At 44.9% G+C, this 25,909-nt stretch overlaps 1 protein-coding gene across 1 annotated transcript in view; it reads left to right on the top strand.

Annotated features, from left to right (window-relative positions):
* TRPV1 (transient receptor potential cation channel subfamily V member 1) overlaps positions 1–5,998 on the top strand; it is a 29,175-nt gene extending 23,177 nt beyond the window's left edge. Inside the window, exons 13-16 of the mRNA XM_083379709.1 lie at positions 1,330–1,457; positions 2,198–2,316; positions 3,153–3,282; positions 5,890–5,998. Coding sequence (XP_083235835.1) covers positions 1,330–1,457; positions 2,198–2,316; positions 3,153–3,282; positions 5,890–5,902 — 390 coding nt within the window. The 3' untranslated portion in view covers positions 5,903–5,998. The remainder of the gene's footprint in view (positions 1–1,329; positions 1,458–2,197; positions 2,317–3,152; positions 3,283–5,889) is intronic.
* Positions 5,999–25,909: the final 19,911 nt, after the last annotated feature.

The following is a 25,909-nucleotide window of genomic DNA, read 5'->3' as shown; positions in this document are numbered from 1 at the left end:
ATTTTTATAAAAATGGTAACTCAAGTCAGCAATCATAACTAATTCTCTGCCTTTCCCCTATTTTCCCACAACAACCCTGAGAGGTGGGTCGAGTTGAGAGAGAGTGAGTGATTGGCTCAAAATCACCTGGACAGCTTTCATGCCTAAGGCGGGACTAGAACTCACCATCTCCTGGTGATTGGCCCAAAGTCTCCCAGCTGGATTTCATGTCTAACGCGGGACTAGAATTCACTGTCTCCTGGTGATTGCCCCAAAGCCCACAGCTGCTTTTGTGCTTAAGGTGGGACTAGAACTCCCAGTCTCCTGGTGATTGGCCCCAAGTCACCTGGCTGGCTTTCATACCTAACACAGGACTAGAATTCACTGTCTCCTGGTGAATGGCCCAAAGTCACCCAGCTGCTTTTGTGCTTAAGGTGGGACTAGAATTCATCATCTCCTGGTGATTGGCCCAAAGTCACCCAGCCGGTTTTGTGCCTAAGGCAGGACTAGAATTCATGGTCTAGTGGTGATTGGCCCAAAAGTCACCAAGCTGGCTTTCATGCCTAAGGCGGGACTAGAACTCACTGTCTCCTGGTGATTGGCCCAAAGTCAACCAGCCAGCTTTTGTGCTTAAGGTGGGACTAGAATTCACCATCTCCTGATGAATGATCCTAAGTCACCTAGCCCCTGATGTGTGCTAGAATCTTTATTATTAAATCAAAAATCATCAGTCAGGAAATACAGCGGCGCCTGTCTAAACTGCATCTGATTCCAGGATTGGCTGTTTTTGCATCCACTTTTAGGATATGTTAAGCGAATCGCCGTAGGTGTTAACTGATTCATATGGTGGTTAGGTCAACACAGCTTCCCCTTGGACTTTGTTTGTCAAAAGCCAGCAGGGGAGGTTGTAAATGGTGATGACATGACCCCGGGACAAACCTTGTAAATATAGGGTGGTTGCCAAGCACCCAACTTTTGAGCCTAGGATTGCGGGGATCCTGCAACGGTCACAAGTAGAAGGAGCGGTCGTAAGTCAATTTTTCCGTACCGTTGCAGCTTAGAACGTTCGCTAAATGAATGCTTGTAAGTCGAGGACTACCTGTATAATTTTATAATTATATAGTAGTAAACCTGCATGACTTTGGTTTCCAGATTGGGCCTACCTCAGTGGTGGGATTCAGCCGGTTTCACACCACTTCGGCAGAACCGGTAGCTCGTTTTTTGTTGCTCAGGCCCAGAACGGACTTTCGGAAGCGGCATCCATGCAGAGAACCGGTTGTTCACCTATTTGAACCCCACCACTGGCCTACCACGCAGGGTTGATCTGTTCTCTCTTGTTTCTGCACACAGCGAACCATCACCATTTTAAACATTGAGAACAGCTACTGGAATTGCATCATCAACTCTTTCCGGTCCGGGAAGCGGGTTTTGGTGGGGACAACCCCGGATGGCAAGGATGATTATCGATGGTGTTTTCGGTAATTGGAGTTCTAAATTTGGGAGGTGGGCATCCTTCCAACTGGTGCCCATCAAAAAACCCTGCCCATCGCGTATACCTGTGGAAGAGTGTCGGCCTTACGAGGTAGACCAGATTGGAAACATGACTGATAAGCTAATTCTTATCGGGAGGGGACGGCCTCCGTGGAAAACACGGTTAGTTTCAGAAAAGGTTCGTCTTGTACGGCGCTCAGGCTGTAAAAGAGGCAGCGGGTGTTTCGTACTTTCAAACCTGCGAGATTCTATTCCTGTAGCCTTAAAGCAGGGGTCTTCAAACTTGGCCCTTTTATGACTTGTGGACTTCAACTCCCAGAATTCCTCAGCCAGGCACGCTGGCTGAGGAATTCTGGGAGTTGAAGTCCACAAGTCATAAAAGGGCCAAGTTTGAAGACCCCTGCCTTAGAGTGAAATGAAATTATGTCGCCTGGTCTGTTTCCTCTCTTCCTCTCTCTGGGAAGGCTGACCCACCGTTAAAAGATTTGTTTTAAAAAAAAATTAAGTGAGAGCCGCCATCTTGACTTTTTTGCCTGCTCTCCTCTGTGGAGGTCCCTTTGAGAAGCTAAAGGTATCCCCCCTCAATTTGACGATCCTGTTTGTACATCATAAAAAGGAAGAGAGGGGGAATGGTCATGTATTCTGGGGGATATTTGCCAGCCAATTAATTGGCTGGCTAAATTAAAATTGTAATTTTTCCCTTGGTGCTTCGGACGTGCATGAGCAGGGTGGACGAGGTGAATTGGTCAACATGGAATACCAACCTCAGCATCATCAACGAAGATCCCGGAGGATGCACAGAAGAGCTGAAACGCAACCTGAGTTTTTCTTTCAAATCTGGCAGAGGTGAGAAGGCGATCAAAGAGGCTAGTCCTCATTGTTATTCTGTCAGCTAACAGGGAGGATTCCTGTGTGAGTGAGGGGCTGAAGTACAGATAGTCCTCAACGTACAATTGGGATAAGAATTTCTGTTGTACAGCAAGACGGTTGTTAGGTAAGTTGTGCCACCACCAAAAGACCATCTCGAAAAGAGATCACCTCTCGTGGATTGTTTAACACGCTTTCCTGCGCATCAGGGAGAGTTGGACTAGATGACCTTTGGGGGTGCCTTCCACCTGGATAATTCCATAATTATTCCTCTTCTTGAAATGATGATTAGGAAGGATTTTGTGGGATAATAGTAACTCAGGTTTTGGGGGCCTCCTTCAATTGGGGTTTGTCTGGCTTCAGGACATCAACCCTATAGGGAGAGATCCCAATTTTTGCAGAGCAACGTCTGCAAAAATTAAGATCTCTCCTTGCAGTGTTTACTAATCTCTGCAAAAATTGGGGTCTCTCCTTGTAGGGTTGACCAATCTCTGCAAAAGTTGGGATCTCTCCTTTTAGGGTTGACCAATATCTGCAAAAATGTGGATTTCTCCTTGTAGGGTTGACCAATGTCTACAAAAATAGTGATCTCTCTTTGTAGGGTTGACCAATCTCTGCAACAATTGGGATCTCTCCTTGAAGGTTGACCAATATCTGCAAAAATTGGGATCTCCCCTTTGGGTTTATTTTCTAGAAGCAGGAGAACCCCAACCAAACAACGGCTGATTAATCTTGCTGATGCTCGCTAGGGAAACAGACTTGGGTTCAAAGGATCAGGCAAGCGACCTAATATTATATCGTAATTATTGTGTCAGTTTCAGGGAAAAACTGGAAGACCTTGGTGCCGATTCTAAGAGATGGAAAACGAGAGGGATCCCTCAAACCGATTTCGGAGGTTTATGCTGATTCAGACGAGCAAGATGTCCGGAAAAAGTCCCTTCCCAAGTTGGTCTAATTTTAATATTTTGTTCCTTGCCTGTCTCTCTTTTGTGGTCCTGACTGAGTTATTACAGGAAGTCCTCAACATACGACAACAATTGAGCCCCAAATCCTCCAGAAGCAGTGAATGCTCCAACATGGGAAGTTTTTAAGAAGAGACTGGACAGCCATTTGTCTGAAATGGTCTAGGGCAGGGGTGGGCAACCTTGGCTCTTTTATGACTCGTGGACTTCAACTCCCAGAATTCCTGAGCCAGCCATGCTGAGGAGAAATGGAGAGGTTTCCATACTGAGCCATGCCGGCTCAGGAATTCTGGGAGTTGAATTCCACAAGTCATAAAAGAGCCATGGCTCAGCATGGAAACCTCTCTCTTTCTCCTCAGCATGGCTGGCTCAGGAATTCTGGGAGTTGAAGTCCACGAGTCATAAAAGAGCCAGCGTTGCCTACCCCTGGTGTAGGGTTTCCTGCCTGAGCAGGGGTTTGGGGTTGGACTAGATGACCTCCAAAGTCCCTTCCAACTTTATTATTATTATTATTATTATCATTATTATTACTATTACTATTATTATTATTATTATTATTATTATTATTACTTTGTAATAATGCCGCTTGGGGGGGTGTATGAAAGCCCTAATAAGCAGGCATATACATAGAATGAAGGCTACTGCTAAGCTTGTAAGCCACCCTGAGTCTTCGGAGAAGGGCGGGATATAAATGGAATTAAAATAAAAAAAATGAAAATTATTATTATTATTATTATTATTATTATTATTATTATTATTATATTGCTTCGCAAGACAGTCATTAACTGAGTCTTGTCCCATTTTTACGACCTTGCTTGCTGCAGTTGTTAAGTGAGTCACTGCAGTTGTTAATAATACTGTTATTAAGCTTCCCAGAAGGTCACAAAAGTTGATCACATGACCCCGGGACACGGCAACAGTCATAAATATGAGTCAGTTGCCAAGTGTCTGGATTTTGATCACGTGACGTTGGGGAGGCTGCAACCGTTGTAAGTGTGGGAAATGGTCATATGTCCCGTTTTTCAGTGCAGCTGTGACTTCGAATGGCCACTAAACAAATTGTTGTAAGTCAAGGACTGCCTGCATTTATATCCCCTTGAAGGGTGAGGAGTGGAAGGTTCCCTAAACTAGAACAAAATTCAGGCAGACTTTCTCAGGAATGGTCAAAAAAATCAAGAGGGCAGCCCTGATAATCTGATTGAAGCCCTGCTTATTTTTTTATGTCAATTGTTATGTTATTTACTTATTTATTATGAAATATATTTTCCACCCATCTCAAATCCAACGACTCTAGGTGGCTTACAACGTAACGATTTAATGTAAGGATTTAATATTGGTTGAAGAGAAGAGAGGAAAAAGATATTTTAGATTTGTTCAGCTACTAGAACACACAATACTGGGGTTGGAAGGGACCTTGGAGGTCTTCTAGTCCAACCCACTGTTCAGGAAGGAGACCCTATACTAGACTTTAAGACTTGTGGACTTCAACTCCCAGAATTCCCCTGGGAGTTGAAGTCCACAGGTCTCGAAGGTGCCAAGGTTGGACACCTCTGCCCTACACCATTCCGGACATATTTTGGAACAGTCGTTCTTGAAAGATGGCGGGCTATCCTTGGCATGAGTTGTTTTATCAGGGAATTGTTCAGCAGGTGTACCAATGGAGTCAGAGACGCTGACACAAACTTGTAGCTTTATGTAAATAAATATATTTTACATATACAGAAAACTAGATAGTCAGGCAAACAGGGCATCAACACAGCGGGAGCATCATGAGGTAAATCAACACAGCAGGAACCTCATGAGGTAAATCACAGAGTACAAAAGGGTGCGCAGAAGGAAAAGGCGGGAAAAATGGGAACCTCCCCCTCCACACCCACAGCAACCAATCACAGCGCAGATTGCCTCACGCAGGAGCCAGCACTCTCCAATCAATCAACCACAACTATGTGTTCTGGCGCATTGCACAACCCCCACTGCACCAGCTGCTAAATTTATATATCTTAACATATTTAAACACAGATTTGCTGGCCATCAGTTGGGGAGCCAGTAGTACTGGGTTCCTAACTGGGCAGTGGGTTGGACTAGTTGATCTCCAAGGTCCCTTCCAACTTTCTGTTCTATGACTCTCCGATACAAAACTAATTACGGTAGTCTTCAACTTATGACCACAATTGGGCCTGAAATTTTGGTTGCTAATTGACACAGTTGTTAAGTGGGTAGTCCCATGACCGGACCTGATTTCACGACCATTTCTACCATGGTCCCCAAGTGAATCATGCGGTCGTTAAGTGAGTCACAGAGTCATTAAGCGAAGCCAGCTTTCCCAATTTACTTTGTTTGTTGGAAACTGGCTGAGAAGGTTGCCAGTCACAATCAGGTGACTTCCAAGGTGCTGCAACCATCGTTATTCAGAGCCGGTTGCCAAGAACCCAGGTTGCGATCATGTGTTCACGGAGGTGGTGTAATGGTCATAACTCCGAGGATGGGCCGTTAGCCCCTTTTCCCAAAGCTGTCGTAACTTTGAGCTGTCTTGAAACGAACAGTTGTAAACCATGGACGGATGGGTTTATTTCTCCTTGTTTACTTGCAGCCCTGTCTTGTAATCCTTTGGATGGAAGTCTTGATGGACGACGCGACTCATGCTGCTTCGACGCAGCGCGGCGCAATGCATACACGCCGGAGGTCGTTCTCCCGGGAGCATCAGATCTCATCCACACCAAATGTCTTGATTATCTATCTCCTGCCGTCTCAGCCTCGTGACCCCCATCTGAGTCATTCATTTCAGTGTTTTTCAAAAGTCTCCGAGAAAAACTTGCAAATTGCATTAGGTTGAGGGTTGAGCTTGTGGGTTGGTTTTCGAACGTTTCGTTACCAGGCTAGGCAATGTCTTCAGCAGAGTTTAGAGGGTGTCGGTGTTCTGTTTATAAAGGATTCGGGGGTGGGTGGGTTGAGGGAGGGTCTTGGGATGGGTCTGGTGATGGGTCTGGTGTGAGTCATCAGTGAGAGTCTTGTGATGGGGAGGCTACCTCAGATCAGGATCATTGGGAGGTGAACTGCTAGTGATTGGGGGATTGTGCGGGATGGTTGAGGGGTTGGTGCTGTCTCGGGCTGGCTGTGTGGTGGATTTGGATTCTGAGGGGATTGTCGGCTGGTTGTCGGCCGATGTCTCTGTTGATGGAATGGCTTGTGGAGGGCTAGGCTTCTATGAACTCACAAGCGTTGACAGGTGGTAGCCCGGCCGGTGAGTTTTGCATTGCTCCGATCGAACCGGTGTTATTTGGTGTCGGTGTGGGTAGAGATTAAGGATTTGGCATCGTGGCATTGGACTGCCAGCCGGTGTTCGTGGATCCTGGTTTTCGACATACGTGATGTTTGTCCCACGTAGAATTGGTTGCAATTGTCGCAGTTGATTTTGTAGATTATATTGTTTCTTTCATCCTTCTGTGCCTGGTCTTTGGTTCTGGATAACTCTTGGTGGAGGGTGGCCCTGGGTTTGTGGCCTATTGCTATATTCCTAGGGATTGGAGAATTCTGGCAGTCATTTCCGACACCTCTTTTGGGTATAGTAGGGTTAGTTTTTGCATTGGTGGTTGGCTGTGTGGTGCGTTGTGGTTTGAGTGCTGTGTTATCTAGCCTGGTAACAAAACATTCAGAAACAAACTCACGAGCTCAGAGAATTAACCTTCACCCTCATCATACACCCAAGCTACCGATATTTGCCACTATTGCATTAAGTTCCCAACCTGAGCATCTTTAAGATGTGTGAACCTCAACTCCCAGAAGTCCACACATCACCAAGGTTGGGAAACCCTGCATGAAGCCATCAGGAAGCAGTCTGTAAAACCATCATTTCAGTGTCAGTCGTTATAAGTTCAGTGTAATAGTTATCGAAAAGCTTATTAAAAATATCGTCCTATGCTTGCATTATAGCCCTCAGCACCTTTTGCCTTGACTTTGTTGCGACTTTATTCAGCAGTAAATCTTGTAAGAAGGGGAACAGAGAAAATGCCTCCACTGTAGCAAATGGGAGAGGGATCTAAGGATCCTGGTGGACAACCACTTAAATAGGAGCCAGCCGTGTGCTGCAGCTGCCAAAAAAGCCAAAACAGTGCTAGGCTTCATTAACAGAGGGAGAGAATCAAGATCACTTGAAGAGTTAATACCACTTTACACCACCTTGGTAAGGCCACACTTGGATTACTGCATCCAGTTTTGGTCATGATGTAAAAAAGATGTTGAGACTCTAGAAAGAATGCAGAGAAGAGCAACAAGGATGATCAGGGGACTGGAGGCTAAAACATACAAGGAAGAGTTGCTAGAATTGGCTATGTCTTTGAAAAGAAGGACCAGGGGTGACATGATAGCAGCATTCCAGTATCTCAGGGGCTGCCCCAAAGAAGAGGGAGTCAAGCTATTCTCCAAAGCATCGGAACGCAGGAGAAGAAGCAACGGATGGAAACTCATCAAGGAGAGAAGCAACCTAGAACTAAGGAGAAACTTCCTGACAGTTAGAACAATTAACCAGTGGAACAACCTGCCTCCAGAAGCGGTGAATGCTCCAACACTGGAAGTTTTTAAGAAGAGACTGGACAGCTGTTTGATCTGAAATGGTATAGGGTTTCCTGCCTGAGCAGGGGGTTGGACTAGAAGACCTCCAAGGTCCCTTCCAGCCCTGGGCTTCGTTGTTCTATGGAAATTCAAAGACATGTTAGTCTTATATACCGGTATGTCTCAGTTGCTTTCAGCAAAATCTTCACTGCCACTAGATGGGTGTACAAGCTTAGGTTTCCCTTTGCTGACAACTAGTGAAATTGAGATATTTCTAAGACAGACGCCATTTAATTAGTCTCTTCCTCCTGTACCATGGGCTTCTGCTCTAGTTACACCATGGAAAGGAGGCAATTGTGCTACCCATGTCTAAAACTGGCTTAATATTAGTAGTAAAAGGGCAGGTTGGTGTGTGCCCGCACATGGGTGTGCTACAACACTTGGGTAAAAACAGCCAGCAAAAGCACCTGCTTAAACTTAGAATAGAATAGAATAGAATAGAATAGAATAGAATAGAATAGAATAGAATAGAATAGAATAGAATAGAATAGAATAGAATAGAATAGAATATATGGAATGGAATGGAATGGAATGGAATGGAATGGAATGGAATAGAATGGAATGGAATAGAATAGAATAGAATAGAATAGAATAGAATAGAATAGAATAGAATAGAATAGAATAGAATAGAATAGAATAGAATAGAATATATGGAATGGAATGGAATGGAATGGAATGGAATGGAATGGAATAGAATAGAATAGAATAGAATAGAATAGAATAGAATAGAATAGAATAGAATAGAATAGAATAGAATAGAATAGAATAGAATAGAATAGAATATATGGAATGGAATGGAATGGAATGGAATGGAATAGAATAGAATAGAATAGAATAGAATAGAATAGAATAGAATAGAATAGAATAGAATAGAATAGAATAGAATAGAATAGAATAGAATATATGGAATGGAATGGAATGGAATGGAATGGAATGGAATAGAATAGAATAGAATAGAATAGAATAGAATAGAATAGAATAGAATAGAATAGAATAGAATAGAATAGAATAGAATAGAATAGAATAGAATATATGGAATGGAATGGAATGGAATGGAATAGAATAGAATAGAATAGAATAGAATAGAATAGAATAGAATAGAATAGAATAGAATAGAATAGAATAGAATAGAATATATGGAATGGAATGGAATGGAATGGAATGGAATGGAATGGAATGGAATAGAATAGAATAGAATAGAATAGAATAGAATAGAATATGGAATGGAATGGAATGGAATGGAATAGAATAGAATAGAATAGAATAGAATAGAATAGAATAGAATAGAATAGAATAGAATAGAATAGGAATAGAATAGAATAGAATATATGGAATGGAATGGAATGGAATGGAATGGAATGGAATGGAATGGAATGGAATGGAATGGAATAGAATAGAATAGAATAGAGTAGAGTAGAGTAGAGTAGAGTAGAGTAGAACAGAATAAGAATAAGAATAAGAATAAGAATTAGGAACAGAACAGAACAGAATAGAATAGAGCTGGAAGTGGGGTCTTAGAGGTCTTCTAGTCCAGCCCCCTGCTCAAGCAGGAGAACTTACACTCAAACAAGTGACTGTCTAGCCCAGAGGCCCCCAACTTTTTGGGCGCCAGGGACTGGTTCCATGGAGAGAAGCGTTTCCGCGGACTGGAGGGTGTGTGGTTTTGTGTGCTGCCTGCATCCCGCGGATGTGGCTTTGCTTGTTTGTGTGGACTGGTTGCTAGCATGCCATGGCCCAGTACCGGTCCAGGGACTGGGGGTTGGGGACTCCTGGTCTAGCCTCTTCTAAAAAATCTCCAATGATGGAGCGCCCACGATTTCTGGTGGCAAGCTGTTCCCCTGGTTAATTGTCCTCACTATCAGGAAGTTTCTCCTTAATTCTAAGTTGCACTTTGCTTAGTGCTCCTGTTGCAAGCAGCTATTCACAATTTTTATCTCTAAATTCTGTCATCCTTGACTTACAACCATTCATTTGGTGACTACTCAAAGTTACAGCGGGACGTGGTGGCTCAGTGGGTTAGGACGCTGAGCTTGTTGATCTGAAGGTCGGCAGTTTGGCGGGTCGAATCCCGAGTGCCGCGTAACAGAGTGAGCGCCTGTTACTCGTCCCAGCTTCTGCCAACCTAGCAGTTCAAAAGCACGTAAAAAATGCAAGTAGAAAAATAGGGACCACTCCGGTGGGAAGGTAACAGCGTTCCGTGCGCCTTTGGCGTCTAGTCATGCCAGCCACATGACCACGGAGACGTCCTCGGACAAGCGCCGGCTCTTCGGCTTTGAAATGGAGATGAGCACCGGCCCCTAGAGTTGGAAACGACTAGCACGCGTGTGCGGGGGAACCTTTACCTTTACAAAGTTACAACAGCACTGAAAAAAGTGACCTGTGACCATTTTTCACACTTACGACCATTACAAGCATCCCCATGGTCACGTGATCCAAATTCAGATGCTTGGCAGCTGGCTCGTATTTATGATGGTTGCCGTGTCCCGGGGGTTACGTGATCCCATTTTGCGACCTTCTGACAGACAAAGTCAACAGGGAAGAAGCGGGATTCAGTTGAGCAACCGTGTTACTAACTGAACAACGGCAGTGATTCACTGAACAAGGCTGGCAAGACAGGGTGTAAAATGGGGCAAAAGTTGCTTAACCAGCGTTTCACTTAGCAACATAAATGTTGTGCTGCCTCACTCAGCAACAGAAATGCTGGGCTCAGTTGTGGCCGTAAGTCGAGGACGATCTGTATGCGTATTGATCATTTGCATCATGCAATGGAGGGGAGAGAGGGGTATCAAAAGTTCAAGAGGGCAGCCATGGTCAAAGCTGTCTATTTTTAATAGATGAGGAGTAAATTGCATGGTTTGGGTGCAGTTTTTTGACTGGTACCCTGTAGATATCAAGGTGTAAAAATATAAGAAGGATCCTTGCAGATCGCGCTCTAAGCCCATTTAGCACAGCCTTCTCTTAACAACCAATAGTCAGAATTCTCATGTGCAGGCTGTGGAATTCTGGGAGTGGAAGTCCACCCCTTTTAAAGCATCCTGGCTGGGGAATTCTGGGAGTGGAAGCCCACCCCTCTTAAAGCAGGCTGGCTAGGTAATTCTGGGAGTGGAAGCCCACCCCTCTTAAAGCATGCTGGCTAGGTAATTCTGGGAGTGGAAGTCCACCCCTCTTAAAGCATGCTGGCTGGGGAATTCTGGGAGTGGAAGCCCACCCCTCTTAAAGCAGGCTGGCTAGGTAATTCTGGGAGTGGAAGTCCACCCATCTTAAAGCATGCTGGCTGGGGAATTCTGGGAGTGGAAGCCCACCCCTCTTAAAGCATGCTGGCTGGGGAATTCTGGGAGTGGAAGCCCACCCCTCTTAAAGCAGGCTGGCTAGGTAATTCTGGGAGTGGAAGCCCACCCCTCTTAAAGCATGCTGGCTAGGTAATTCTGGGAGTGGAAGTCCACCCCTCTTAAAGCATGCTGGCTGGGGAATTCTGGGAGTGGAAGCCCACCCCTCTTAAAGCAGGCTGGCTAGGTAATTCTGGGAGTGGAAGTCCACCCATCTTAAAGCATGCTGGCTGGGGAATTCTGGGAGTGGAAGCCCACCCCTCTTAAAGCATGCTGGCTGGGGAATTCTGGGAGTGGAAGCCCACCCCTCTTAAAGCATGCTGGCTGGGGAATTCTGGGAGTGGAAGTCAACCCCTCTTAAAGCATGCTGGCTGGGGAATTCTGGGAGTGGAAGCCCACCCCTCTTAAAGCATGCTGGCTGGGGAATTCTGGGAGTGGAATCATGCCCCACCTGAAGGACAGCTATATTGCTCAACTGTACACACTTTGCCCCCTCCGGAAGGCAGCTGTGGAATTCCCAAGCACAGTCAAGGGAACATCTGGAGGGCATGGAGGGGAAAGCGGTGCCATGTGCAGCATAATTACCAGATGCCCGTGATCTGGCTGGAGGACTCATTGATAGGGGAAATTATGTTTGGAACAGTCCTTTTACAAATGCTCTAATCCAGTGGCCCCCAAATTTTGGGGGCACCAGGGAACAGTTATGTGGAGAGAGGTTTTTCCATGGACATGAGGAAGTGCAGTTTCGTGTGCTGCCTGCATCCCGTGGATGGGGCGTCACTTGTTTGTGCGGCCTGGATTCTGGCATGCTGCGGCCCGGTGCCAGTCCACGGAATGGGGATTGGGGACCCGTACTCTAGTCTGTATTTAACCCCACCTGAAATGCAAAAGATTTCTTTCTTTCTTTCTTTCTTTCTTTCTTTCTTTCTTTCTTTCTTTCTTTCTTTCTTTCTTTCTTTCTTCCTTCCTTCCTTCCTTCCTTTTTCTTTCTTTCTTTCTTTCTTTCTTTCTTTCTTTCTTTCTTTCTTTCTTTCTTTCTTTCTTTCTTTCTTTCTTCTCTCCCTCTCTTCCACCTTCCCTCCTTTCCTTCCTTCCTTCCCTCCTTTCCTTCCTTCTTTCTTTCTTTCCTTTCTTCCTCCCACTCCCTAACCCTCCCTCCCTCTTCCTAACCCTCCCTCTCTTCCTTCTCCTTTCTTTTTTCTTACAATGGTAACCACAACAAAAACAACAACTTATTAAATCTCATTGCAATTCTATTAGTGACCCAAACTAGGTAATTTCTCCCTCCCCCCACTCCCTCCCTCCCTCCCTCCCTCTCTTCCTTTTTTCCTTCCTTCCTTCCTTCCTTCCTTCCTTCCTTCCTTCCTTCCTTCCTTCCTTCCTTCCTTCCTTCCTTCCTTCCTCAACAAATTATTAACCATTATTTTGCAATTCTGTTAATAACCCAAATCATGGAATTCGTCCCTCCCTCCCATCTCCTCCCTTCTCCTGCTCCTTCTCTTCTTCTCCTCCTCCTTCTTCTTCTCCATTCTTCTTTTTTTTTACAGCAGCAACAATGACAACAACGACAACAACAACAACAACAACTTATTAAACCTCATTTTGCAATTCTGCTAATAGCCCAAACCCAGGAACTCCTTGTGAGTTCTCTCTGTTGCGGTGTTAAAGGCCTCAAGAGAAGTGCCACGGTTAGTCAACATTAATTTTGGCTAGAATAATGTTAGGCTATTTGAAAACTGCATTTTTGCAGGGAAAAAGTCTGTGTCCCAAGTATTTTCTGGCCTCATTGGAACGATCTGTTCAAGGTCCGAAGGTGAGCGAACAATTTCCCCATCTTATAAAATGATAACGTCCCCAAACTGTGGAATTTGAAGAAAGTGGCCTAAAGGTCATCTAGTCTAACCCTTCACTAGGGGCAGGAAAACAAACTCTATTATCCTCAAAAGGCAGCTTTTGAGTTTCTTCTTTAAAAACCTCCAGAGAGCTTAATATTTCATATCCCCGTCACCCCATATCTTTCTAACAGCTTCCAAAACAACTGAGGGATTTGTTTCAAAATAAATCATTAAAAAAAGACAACGAGGAATTGGGCCAAAAGTTCTTTCTTTATACAGGTCGTCCTCGACTTAAGACCATAATGGAATCCAAAATTTCTGTTCTTGAGTGAAACATTTGTTAACGTGAGTTTTACCCCCTTCTGCGACTTTTCTCGCTGCTGTCATTAAACGAATCACTGCAGTTGATCAGTGAGTAACCTGGTGGTGAAGGGAAGCTGGCTTCCCCCCCCCATGGATTTTGCTTGTCAGAAGGTCGCAAAAGGGGATCACGTGACCCCTGGACACTACAACTGTCATAAGTACGAGTCAGTTGCCAAGTGAACCAATTTTGATCATCACTGACCATGGGGATGCTGCAGCGGCCGTTAAGTGTGAAAAAAACGCTCATAAGTCACTTTTTTCAGTGCCGTTGCAACTTTAGTCGCTAAACGAGCTGTTGTAATTCAAGGACTATGTATGGTAAAGTTAAAATGCAAGCAAAATGTAAGCATTTCAATCTAGGCACCATTTGCAACTGTTTGTTTAGTGACTGAAGTTCCAAAGGCACGGAAAAAAGTGACTTATAGCCAATCTTCTTGCTTATGACCGTTGCAGCATCCCCAAGGTCATGGGATCAAAATTAGGAGGCTTGGCAACTGGCATGTACTTATGACGGTTGCACTGTCATGGCTCAGGGGTAGGCCGCCTTGGCTCTTTTATGACTCCTGGACTTCAACTCCCAGAATTCCTGAGCCAGCCACACTGAGGAAAAAGGGAGAGGTTCCAAGCTGAGCTATGCTGGCTCAGGAATTCTGGGAGTTGTAGTCCACGAGTCATAAAAGCCAAGGTTGCCTACCCCTGGTCATGTGGGGGGTCACGTGATCGCCACCTTGCAAATCTCCCAGCCAGCTTCCGTCAAGCAAAGTCAACGGGGGAAATCCAGATTCACTTAACGACCCGTGAGATTCACTTAAGAACCGCAGGGATTCCGTTAGCAACTATGGGGGGGAAAAAAATGGGGCAGAACTCAGTTCACAACGGCCTTGCTTAGCAATGGAAATCTTGGGTTCAGTTTATGCTCGTACGTTGAGGATTAGCTGAATGGGGAAAAACTTTCTTAGATCAACAGCAGAGAGTGGACAGCCATTTGTCTGAAATGGGATAGGGTTTCCTGCCTGAGCAGGGGGTTGGACTAGATGACCTCTAAGGCGCCTTCCAACTCTGTTATTCTGTTATTAACACTGGAGGTTTTTAAGAAGAGACTGGACAGCCATTTGTCTGAAATGGGATAGGGTTTCCTGCCTGAGCAGGGGGTTGGACTAGATGACCTCCAAGATCCCTTCCAACTTTTTATTTTTATTGTTATTGTTATTGTAGATAAAAATATGACAGAAATGTGTTGTGGGTGCTCCAAGACTGGAGGTTTTTAAGAAGAGACTGGACAGCCACTTGTCTCGAATGATACAGGGTTTCCTGCTTGAGCAGGGGGTGGGGGTGGACTAGATGACCTCCAAGGTCCTTTCCAGCTCTATTATTTTTTGTTCTATGTTCTATGACAATTGGGAGGTTCTCCTTCCTAGACACACTGATCCATCACGTGTACATTCATTTGCATAGTGAAATTTTTTCCAACCTTCCCAACCAGTTTCGCTTCCTTCAGATCTGCAACGACGGTGTCATTACAATGTGATCATAAGGATGACACCATCATGATGCAATCATAAAGCATGACATCACGCGACTGCACCCTTTAGCAGCGGGAGTTCTGGAAATCCAGGGCTGCTGTCGTTAAATGAGGACCGTGTGGGTGGTTAAGCGAGGACCTCCTAGGAGCACGACTTTCCATTTCCATCTGTCTTCCCCATTCCTTGGGGGAAGGCAAAAGCCAGGTAAGCCTCGACGTAGGACCACGACTGAGTCCAAAATTTCCGTTGCTAAGCGAGACAGTTGTTAAGAGAGTTTTGCACCACTTTTATGACCTATCTTGCCATGGTTGTTAAGTGAAGCACTGCAGTTCTGAAGTGCCTCTGGCTTCCCCACTGACTTTGCTTCTCAGAAAGTTTGCAAAAGGGGATTGCATGACCCCGAGACATTGCAACCGTCATAAAGGTGAGCCATTGCCAAGCATCTGAATTTTGATCAGATGAGAAAGAGAAAGAGAAGAGAGATGGAAAGAGAGACAGAAAGAGAAAAAAGAGAGAAAGAGAGAGAGAGAGAGAGAGAAGGGCAAAAGAAATATAGAGCAAGAAAGAGTGAGAGAAAGAAAAGAGAGGGGGGGAGAGAAAGAAAGAACAGTGAGAGAAAGAGACAGAAAAAAGAGAGAAAGAGAGAGAAGGGTGAAAGAGGGAAAAACAGTGAGAGAAAGAGAAAAGAGAGAAAGAAGAATGGGTGAAAGAGAGAAAAAGTGAGAGAAAGAGAGACAGAAAGAAAAAATGAGAGAGAGAGAGAGAGAAGGGAGAAAGAGAAAGAGAAAGAGAGAGAGAGAGAGAGAGAGTTGCTAATATATTTGTTTAATTTAAGAGTGTCTGCCCTTGTAGTCAAGCTGTGTTTGGATATTAAGGAAACGTTTTTATATTTTTGAATTATATTTATATATATATATATATATATATATATATATATATATATATATATATATATATATATATATATATATATATATATATATATATATATATATATATACTTGTATACTTATACTTTATTTGGCCAAGCAAGGTTAGACACACAAGGAATTCGTCTTCGGAATTTGAAAGAGGAAAAACAATTAAATTATTCCAGTTATTGAATGAATGGTTATGAAATTATTATGACGTGGATTAAATTGAGTAAAATTTATTCAATTTTTATGGGGAAAAAGAAACGGTTCCCCGCAACTCTCTTATTCAGACAGACCATGGATTGGTCCTCGTTTCTGATCAATGCAACCCGCGATCCAACTAAAAAAAAAATTCTTGGGAAAAAAAAAGGTTCATTTGTTAAAATTAACCTGGACTAGATGACCTCCAAGGTCCCTTCCAACTCTTGTTATTCTGTTGAATTGTAAGTGCTCCATCGTTGGAGATTATTATTTTTTTTAAGAAGAGGCTGGACCATCATTTGTGTGAAACGGTACACAGAGGTCTCCTGTCTGAGCAGGGGGTTGGACTAGATGACCTCCAAGTTCCCTTCCAACTCTTGTTAGTAAGTGCTCCATCGCTGGAGATTTTTTTTTTAAAAAAAGAGGCTGGACCATCATTTGTCTGAAACAGTACACAGGGGGTCTCCTGTCTGAGCAGGGGGTTGGACTAGATGACCTCCACGGTCCCTTCCAACTCTTGTTATTCTGTTGAATTGTAAGTGCTCCATCGCTGGAGATTGTTTTTTTTGTTTTTTAAGAAGAGGCTGGACCATCATTTGTCTGAAAAGGTACACAGGGGTCTCCTGTCTGAGCAGGGGGGGGTTGGACTAGATGACCTCCATGGTCCCTTCCAACTCTTTGTTATTCTGTGGAATTGTAAGTGCTCCATCGCTGGAGTTTTGTTTTTTTTAAGAAGAGGCTGGACCATCATTTGTCTGAAATGGTACACAGGGGCCTCCTGTCTGAGCAGGGGGTTGGACTAGATGACCTCCACGGTCCCTTCCAACTCTTTGTTATTCTGTTGAATTGTAAGTGCTCCATCGTTGGAGATTATTATTTTTTTTAAGAAGAGGCTGGACCATCATTTGTGTGAAACGGTACACAGAGGTCTCCTGTCTGAGCAGGGGGTTGGACTAGATGACCTCCAAGTTCCCTTCCAACTCTTGTTAGTAAGTGCTCCATCGCTGGAGATTTTTTTTTTAAAAAAAGAGGCTGGACCATCATTTGTCTGAAACAGTACACAGGGGGTCTCCTGTCTGAGCAGGGGGTTGGACTAGATGACCTCCACGGTCCCTTCCAACTCTTGTTATTCTGTTGAATTGTAAGTGCTCCATCGCTGGAGATTGTTTTTTTTGTTTTTTAAGAAGAGGCTGGACCATCATTTGTCTGAAAAGGTACACAGGGGTCTCCTGTCTGAGCAGGGGGGGGTTGGACTAGATGACCTCCATGGTCCCTTCCAACTCTTTGTTATTCTGTGGAATTGTAAGTGCTCCATCGCTGGAGTTTTGTTTTTTTTAAGAAGAGGCTGGACCATCATTTGTCTGAAATGGTACACAGGGGCCTCCTGTCTGAGCAGGGGGTTGGACTAGATGACCTCCACGGTCCCTTCCAACTCTTTGTTATTCTGTTGAATTGTAAGTGCTCCATCGCTGGAGTTTTTTTTGTTTTTTAAGAAGAGGCTGGACCATCATTTGTCTGAAACAGTACACAGGGGTCTCCTGTCTGAGCAGGGGGGGGGTTGGACTAGATGACCTCCAAGATCCCTTCCAGCTCTAGTCCGTTTGAAATGGTCCTTGCCGGGCCAATTCAAAAGCCCAAAAGAAACCGGAACGGATGAAGGGGTTTTTTTGTTTTGTTTTGGGGTTTTTTTGTTTTTTTTGGCAGGAATGCGATTCAAGGATCCCGAAGATCATCATTTGTTCTGATGAGTCAGCCTCCTTCCTTTCCGTGGCTAATTGTCGGCGGAAACATCTCCCGGAGTGGCTCAGAAATTTGTGGTCCAACAAGTTTGCTTCTCCGCCTTCGTGGCTCAGGTGAAGTTGAAGGAAAGCATCGCAGAGATATACTTAGCCAGGGAAACTGCACCCAACTCGGCCGAGGAACGCTTCCCACATTTTAAGGATTATTTCGAGGGGCGAAACGTGGAGATATCCGGGATCTTTGATGGAACCGGTCCAGATTTAGCAGTGGGTGGAATTTACCTGCTTTTCTCGAGATTCCCCTTTTCGGCTGATGGAGATTCAGTGAGGAAGGTAAAATATACATAATATATATATGTGTGTGTGTGTATTTATATATCTATAGGCCTTTAAACTTTTCCATTTTGAGATTGGACGGTTTGTCATGGCTTTTTTTCTCTCTCTCTCTTTATTTTATTTATTTTATTTATTTTATTTATTTTATTTATTTTATTTATTTTATTTATTTTATTTATTTTATTTATTTTATTTATTTTATTTATTTTATTTATTTTATTTATTTATTTATTTATTTTATTTATTTTATTTTCCAACCTGGGAGAGATTCAAAGCGGCGAGGAGATTACTTAGTTCTTAAGTCTTGTGTGTTGTTTTTTTTAAAATTTTTACTTTATAGTTACCGTGGTTGGAAGATTGCTTGAACTTGTTCTACCTGATTGAGGGCAAAAGAGCCCAGCGCTTTCCTTTTGAGATGACAGATTCACAGGGAGCCAGACTTAGAAACAGAAAGGGGAATATTAGAAATATATAGAAATAATAGGATTTAGAGTAGAATAGAGCTGGAACGGACCTTGGGGGGGGGTCTTCTAGTGCAGCCCCCCCATTCAGGCAGGAGACCCTATACCATCTCAGACAAGGAAGGAAGGTAGGAAGGAAGGAAGGAAGGAAGGAAGGAAGGAAGGAAGGAAGGAAGGAAGGAAAAGAGGGCAGGAATAGAGTAGAATAGAGCTGAAAGGGACCTTGGAGGTCTTCTAGTCCAGCCCCCCATTCAGGCAGGAGACCCTATACCATCTCAGACAAGGAAGGAAGGAAGGAAGGGAGGGAGGGAGGGAGGGAGGGAGGGAGGAAGGAAGGAAGGAAGGAAGGAAGGAAAAGAGGGCAGGAATAGAGTAGAATAGAGCTGGAAGGGACCTTGGAGGTCTTCTAGTCCAGCCCCCCGTTCAGGCAGGAGACCCTATACCATGGGTGTCAAACTCAATTTCATGGAGGGCCGCATCAGCATTGCGCTTGCCCTCAGGGGGCCGGGTGGGTATGGCCAGGGTGGGCGTGGCCTACTGGGTGGGCGTGGCTAGAGTGCGTATGGCCTACTGGGTGGGCGTGGCCAGCTCTCCATCGTTCGCATCAAGGGTGCCTATGGGGGCCTGGGCAGGAGTGGAACAGATCTGAGGGTCTCTGGCAGGAGGAGGGTCTCTGGGCCAGGGCCAAGGCAGCGGGGGCCGTTCCCTCACTGTTTCCAAGATGGCTTCGTGGGCCACATGAAACCACTTCACGGGCCGGATCCGGGCCCCGGGCCTTGTGTTTGACATGTCTGCCCTATACCATCTCAGACAAGGAAGGAAGGAAGAGAGGGAGGGAGGGAGCGAGGGAGGGAGGGAAGGAAGGAAGGAAGGAAGGAAGGAAGGAAGGAAGGAAGGAAGGAAGGAAGGAAGGAAAAGAGGGCAGGAATAGAGTAGAATAGAGCTGGAAGGGACCTTGGAGGTCTTCTAGTCCAGCCCCCTGTTCAGGCAGGAGACTCTATACCATCTCAGACAAATGACTGTCTAGCCCAGGGGTAGGCAACCTCGGCTCTTTTATGACTCATGGACTTCAACTCCCAGAATTCCTGAGCCAGCCATGCTAGCTCGGCAATTCTGGGAGTTGAAGTCCATGAGTCATAAAAGAGCCGAGGTTGCCTACCCCTGGTCTAGCCTCTTCTTAAAAACCTCCAGTGATGGAGCACCCACAATTTCTGGAAATAGAAATACTCGGGGGAAAAAATTAGAAATAAATAATAGAAATAATAGAAATATATTGAAATAATGGAAAAAGATAGGAATAGAAATATATCAAAAGGTATAAAAATGATAGAAATAGAAATATATCGAAATAATAGAAGAAGACATAGACAGAAATCATAGAAATATGTAGAAAGACAGGTAGCCTTTGACTCAGGGCCACAACTGAGTCCAAAATTTCTGTCGTTAAGTGAGACGTTTGTTAAGCGAATTTTGCCCCGTTTTACAACCTTTCTCGCCACAGTCGTTAAGTGAATCACTGCAGTTGTTAATTTAATAACACAGCTGTGAAGTGAATCCGGCTTCCCCCCCTTGGCTTTGCTTGTCAGAAGGTGGCAAAACGGGGTCACGAGACACACACACACACACACCCCGGGACACTGCAACGATCATAAATAGGAGTCAGTTGCCAAGTGTCCCAGGTTGGATCATGTGACCATGGGGTTGCTGTAACAGTCGTAAATGTGCAAAACCGTCATGAGTCCCTTTTTTCATTGCTGTCGTAACTTTGAGCAGTCACTAAATGAACTGTTGTAAATTGAGGACAACCCAGTATGTGTGTATGCGTGCATTTATGGGTATTTGGAAGAAAGAATAGAATAGAATGGAATAGAAAATAGAATAGAATGGAAAGGAATAGAATAGAATAGAATAGAATAGAATAGAATAGAATAGAATAGAATAGAATAGAATAGAATAGAATAGAATAGAATAGAATAGAATAGAATAGAATAGAATAGAATAGAATAGAATAGAATAGAATAGAATAGAGAAAATATGGAATAGGATAGGATAGGATAGAAGAAGAGAAGAGAAGGGAAGGGAAGAGAAGAGAAGAGAAGAGGATGGAATAGAATATTAGAATAGAACAGAACAATACAGAACAGAACAGAACAGAACAGAACAGAACAGAACAGAATAGAATAGAATAGAATGGAATGGAATGGAATGGAATGGAAAGGAATAGAATAGAATGGAATGGAATGGAATGGAATGGAATAGAATAGAAGGAATGGAATAGAATAGAATAGAATAGAATAGAATAGAATAGAATAGAATAGAATAGAATAGAATAGAATAGAATAGAATAAAATAGAATAGAATAGAATAGAATAGAATAGAATGGAATGGAATGGAATGGAATGGAATGGAATGGAATGGAATAGAATAGAATAGAATGGAATGGAATGGAATGGAATGGAATGGAATGGAATGGAATGGAATGGAATGGAATGGAATAACAGAGTTGTAAGGGACCTTGTAGGTCATCTAGTCCAACCCACCCCCCCACCCCCCCTCATTAGATTTTGAAAGGTTATTATCACTTCAATTTCCCCAACCTGGAACTTTCCAGGAAGTGGGACTCCAGTTCCCATTCTCCCCACCCTTCGGTGCTCATGGTTGGGGAATTGGTGACTGGAAGGCTAAAAGGTTTCCCCATGGAAGCTGTGTCAGAACCCAAAGTAGGAGGCGGGGAAACGTTTAGAGATCCGCAATTAAATCTCCTGTGATCTGCGTGGGCGGCCTTTATTGTGATGCAAACTCGGCCGAGGGAAGGAAAGGTTGTCTCTTTTCATTTAATTGCATCCTTTCCCCCAAACAAAGTTCGTTTGTCGGCCCCAGACAGGGATAAAAGAGCCTTGTCAGTTTTGCGGCGTGGCTGATGTTTTTTAACCCGCTCGGTTGTCGCTGATTTTTAAGCCGCCCTGCGGACATCTTAGGGAAGAGCCATCTGATTTTGAAGCTAAATAAATAAACACAGTCAGTCCTCGACTTACGACCGCAGCTGATCCCAAAATTTCTGTTGTTAAGCGAGGCGTTGGTCAGGTTTGCCTCATTTTACCACCGTTCTTCAATGAATCGCCAAAGTTGTGACGTTAGTAACAAGGTTATGAAGCGAATTAAAGGGGAGGGGAAGTGGATTCACTCCAAAAGTCTGTTAAATCCACATTTACCTCGGCTGCAAAATAACATCATTATGGCAGGAAGAACAGATGTCTGAATCATGTCGCTGTGGCACACACACTATGCGCTGAAGTCATTGCCGTCATTTATGTGATTCCTCCGGACACTTTCAGACACAATGGACTTTATTCTTTTAGGAGGGGGGGGGCTTTTCAAAGGATGGACGGTGTTTTTTCACTGGGGTCCTCGGTGCTCTCTGAGCTTGCAGAGAGTTTGCAGAGGTTTCATGACCCAAGCAGGTAACATCATCAGGGCTAGAAGGGAGGGGGTTTTGTAGGGAGGAGGAGGAGGAGGAGGAGGAGGAGGAGGAGGAGGAGGAGGACTGAGGGGTCCTTGTTCTCTCTGAGCTGGGTGGTTTTCTTGCAAACGTTTCATGACCAGCTAGGGAACATCACCAGTGCTAAAAGGGAATGGGAGGAAGAGGAGGAGGAGGAGGAGAGGAGGAAGAGGAGGAGGAAGAGGAAGAGGGGGGTGGAGAGGAGGAGGAGGAGATGAAGAGGAAGAGGAGGAGGAGGAGGAGGGAAGGGAGGACTGTGGGGTCCTTGGTGCTCTCTGAGCTTGACGGTTTCCTTGCAGACGTTTCATGACCCAACTAGGTAACATCATCAGTGCTACTGATGCTAGCATTGATGATGTTATTTACTTGGGTTATGAAATGTCTGCAAGAAAACCACCAAGCTCAGACTCCACCATCCTCCTCCTCCTCCTCCTCCTCCTCCCTTCCTCAAACCACTCTCCCTTGCAGCCCTGTTGATGTTAGCTAGTTGGGTCATGAAATGTCTGCAAAGAAAACCACCAAGCTCAGAGAGCACCAAGGGCCCCACAGTCCTCCCTCCTCCTCCTCCTCCCTACAAATCCCCTCCCTTGTAGCACTGATGATGTTACCTAGTTGGGTCATGAAACGTCTGCAAGGAAACCAGCAATCTCACAGAGCATCAATGACCCCACAGTCCTCCTCCTCCTCCTCCTCCTCCTCCTCCTCCTCCTCCTCCTCCTCAAGGATGTCCAATCTCTTCTTCAAAATCTCCAGTGGGCATCAAGGACCCCACAGTTCCAATGTGAGCTATTTTACACTCATCACGTCTGTGTGAATGATGCCAGTTTGGCTTGCAAACCCCAGCGTCAGCACTGGTGGCGCCCTGCTTGGAAATCTTCAGGTTTTCAATTCCCACGATCCTTTATCATTGTTCATCCCACATGGGGAAGAGGGGAACTAAAAACCTTTTCCTGGTTTAGGGCTACCTGCAAAACCATCCAGGGTGGCTGATTGGGGAAGCCATCCTGCATCAAGTCGCAACCAGGCCTAACCTCCCTTGAACTCACAGTGGTGCAATCCTGGAGAGTATCAGGAAAAGCTACATGAGTGATCTCAGGATCAAGCCATTTATGTGGGAGGTAGGAGTGACCCAGCAGCCATGCCCTTCTGGAAGGTGATCTTGAGAAACGGTGGAAATAGAACAGAACAGAATCACAGAGCTGGAAGGGACCTGGGAGGTCATCTAGTCCAACCCCTTGCTCCAGCAGGAGACCCTATGCTATTTCAGACAAGCGGTTCTCCAATCTCTTCTTAAACCCCCTCCAGTGATGGAGCACCCACAACCTCTGGTGGCAAGTCGTTCCACTGGTTAATTGCCCTCATTGTCAGGAAGTTTCTCCTTAGTTCCAGGTTGCTTCTCTCCTTGATGAGTTTCCATCCGTTGCTTCTTGTCCCGCCTTCAGGGGCTTTGGAGAATAGTGGGACCTCCTTCTTCTCTGCGAGTCCCTTAAATATAGGAAGACAGTTTGTTAGCCATCCGAACAGAATATCAGAGTTGGAAGGGAACTTGGAGGTCATCCAGTCCAACCCCCTGCTCAGGCAGAAAACCCTGTACCATTTCAGACAAATGGCTGTCCAGTCTTTTCTTAAAAACTTCCAGCGTTGGAGCATTCCAGCGTTGGAGCATTCACAGCTTCTGGAAGCAAGGAGTTCTAACTGCCAGGAAGTTTCTCCTTAGTTCTAGGTTGCTTCTCTCCTTGGTTAGTTTCCATCCGTTGCTTCTTCTCCTGTCTTCAGGGCCTTTGGAGAAGAGCTTGACTCCCTCTTCTTTGGGGCAACCCCTGAGATACTGGAAGGCTGCTATCCTCCGAAGACTCAGGGCGGCTTACAATCTAAAGCACAAATCAATGTGCTTAGCAATAGCCTTCATTCTATGTATATGCCTGCTTATTAGGGCTTTCGGGGGCCCCAAGCAGCATTATTACAAAGTCAGCTTATTGCCCCCAACAATCTGAGTCCTCGTTTTACCTACCTCGGAAGGATGGAAGGCTGAGTCAACCTTGAGCCTGGTGGGACTGGAACCTGCACTAATTGCAGGCAGCTGGTGTTACTTAAGGAGGCATTAGCCCACTGCTCCACCCTGGTCCTTCTTTTCATTAAACTAGACATATGCCTTAACTAGTAACATCATCAGGGCTAGTCTGGTGGCTTTCTTGCAGACGTTTCATGACCCAACTAGGTAATATAATCAGGGCTAGGAGTAGGAGTAGGAGAAGGAGTAAAAGAAGGAAGAAGAAGAAGAAGAAGAAGAAGAAGAAGAAGAAGAAGAAGAAGAAGAAGAAGAAGAAGAAGACGACGACTGTGGGATCCTGAGCTGGGTGGTTTTCTTGCAGACTTTTCATGACCCAACTAGGTAATATAATCAGTGCTAGAAGGGAGTAGGAGTAGGAGTAAAAGAAGGAAGAAGGAAGAAGGAAGAAGAAGGAGGAGGAGGAGGAGGAGGAGGAGGAGGAGGAGGAGGAGGAGGAGGAGAAGAAGAAGAAGAAGAAGAAGAAGAGGAGAAGAAGAGAAGAAGAAGAAGAAGAAGAAGAAGAAGAAGAAGAAGAAGAAGAAGAAGAAGAAGAAGAAGAAGAAGAAGAAGAAGACTGTGGGATCCTGAGCTGGGTGGTTTTCTTGCAGACATTTCATGACCCAACTAGGTAACATCATCAGGGCTGGTAATGAAACGTCTGCCAGACAAACCACGAAGCTCAGAGACCACCAAGGACCCCCTCAGATACTCAGATGCTGAGATTTGTCTCCACCTGGAAAGATCAGAATGGTGCTTCCTGTGACCCTCTAGGTACTGAAAGTCAGACTCAGAAGAACAATAAATCCACACCTCCTTCTGTGTACTGGGAGTCCTCAATTTCTGAGCACAGTTGGGGCCAGAATTTTCCCAGAATTTTCGTTGCTAAGCAGGGCGGTTATTAAGTGGAGAGGAAGAGCGTGGGTGGTTTTGAGCTTTGGTGTTGGAGAAGATTGCTGAGCAGACCGTGGGCAACTAAGAAAACAACTAAGGGGTCGTCAAATAATGCCTATTTAACTTATATGCAGAGCACATCATGAGAAAGGCAGGGCAAGATGAATCCAAAGTTGGAATTAAGAGTGCCGGAAGAAACATCAACAACCTAAGATACGCAGATGATACCACTCTAATGGCAGAAAGTGAAGAGGAACTAAAGAGCCTCTTGTTGCGGGTGAAGAAGGAGAGTGCAAAAGTTGGCTTGAAACTTAACATTAAGAAAACCAAGATCATGGCATCCGGCCTCTCAATTCCTGGCAAATAGATGGGGAAGAAATGGAGGTAGGGACAGATTTTATTTTCCTGGGCTCCAAGATCACCGCAGACGGGGACTGCAGCCAAGAAATTAAAAGACGCTTGCTCCTGGGGAGGAAAGCCATGGCAAATCTAGACAGCACACTAAAAAAGCAGAGACGTCACCCTGCCAACAAAAGTGCGTATGGTCAAGGCTGTGGTGTTCCCAGTTGCAATGTATGGCAGTGAAAGTTGGACTATAAGAAAGGCCGAGCGCCAAAGAATGGAGGCCTTTGAACTCTGGTGCTGGAGAAGACTCCTGCGAGTCCCTTGGACTGCAAGGCGATCAAACCGGTCAGTCCTAGAGGAGATCAACCCTGACTGCTCTTTAGAAGGCCAGATCCTGAAGCTAAAACTCAAATACTTTGGCCACCTAATGAGAAGGAAGGACTCGCTGGAGAAGAGCCTCATGCTGGGAAAGATTGAGGGCAAGAGAAGAAGGGGACGACGGAGAATGAGGTGGCTGGA

Source organism: Vipera ursinii, assembly GCF_947247035.1.
Source record: "Vipera ursinii genome assembly, chromosome: 1".
NCBI lineage: Eukaryota > Metazoa > Chordata > Lepidosauria > Squamata > Viperidae > Vipera > Vipera ursinii.
This window is presented reverse-complemented; position numbering and strand designations above follow the sequence as displayed.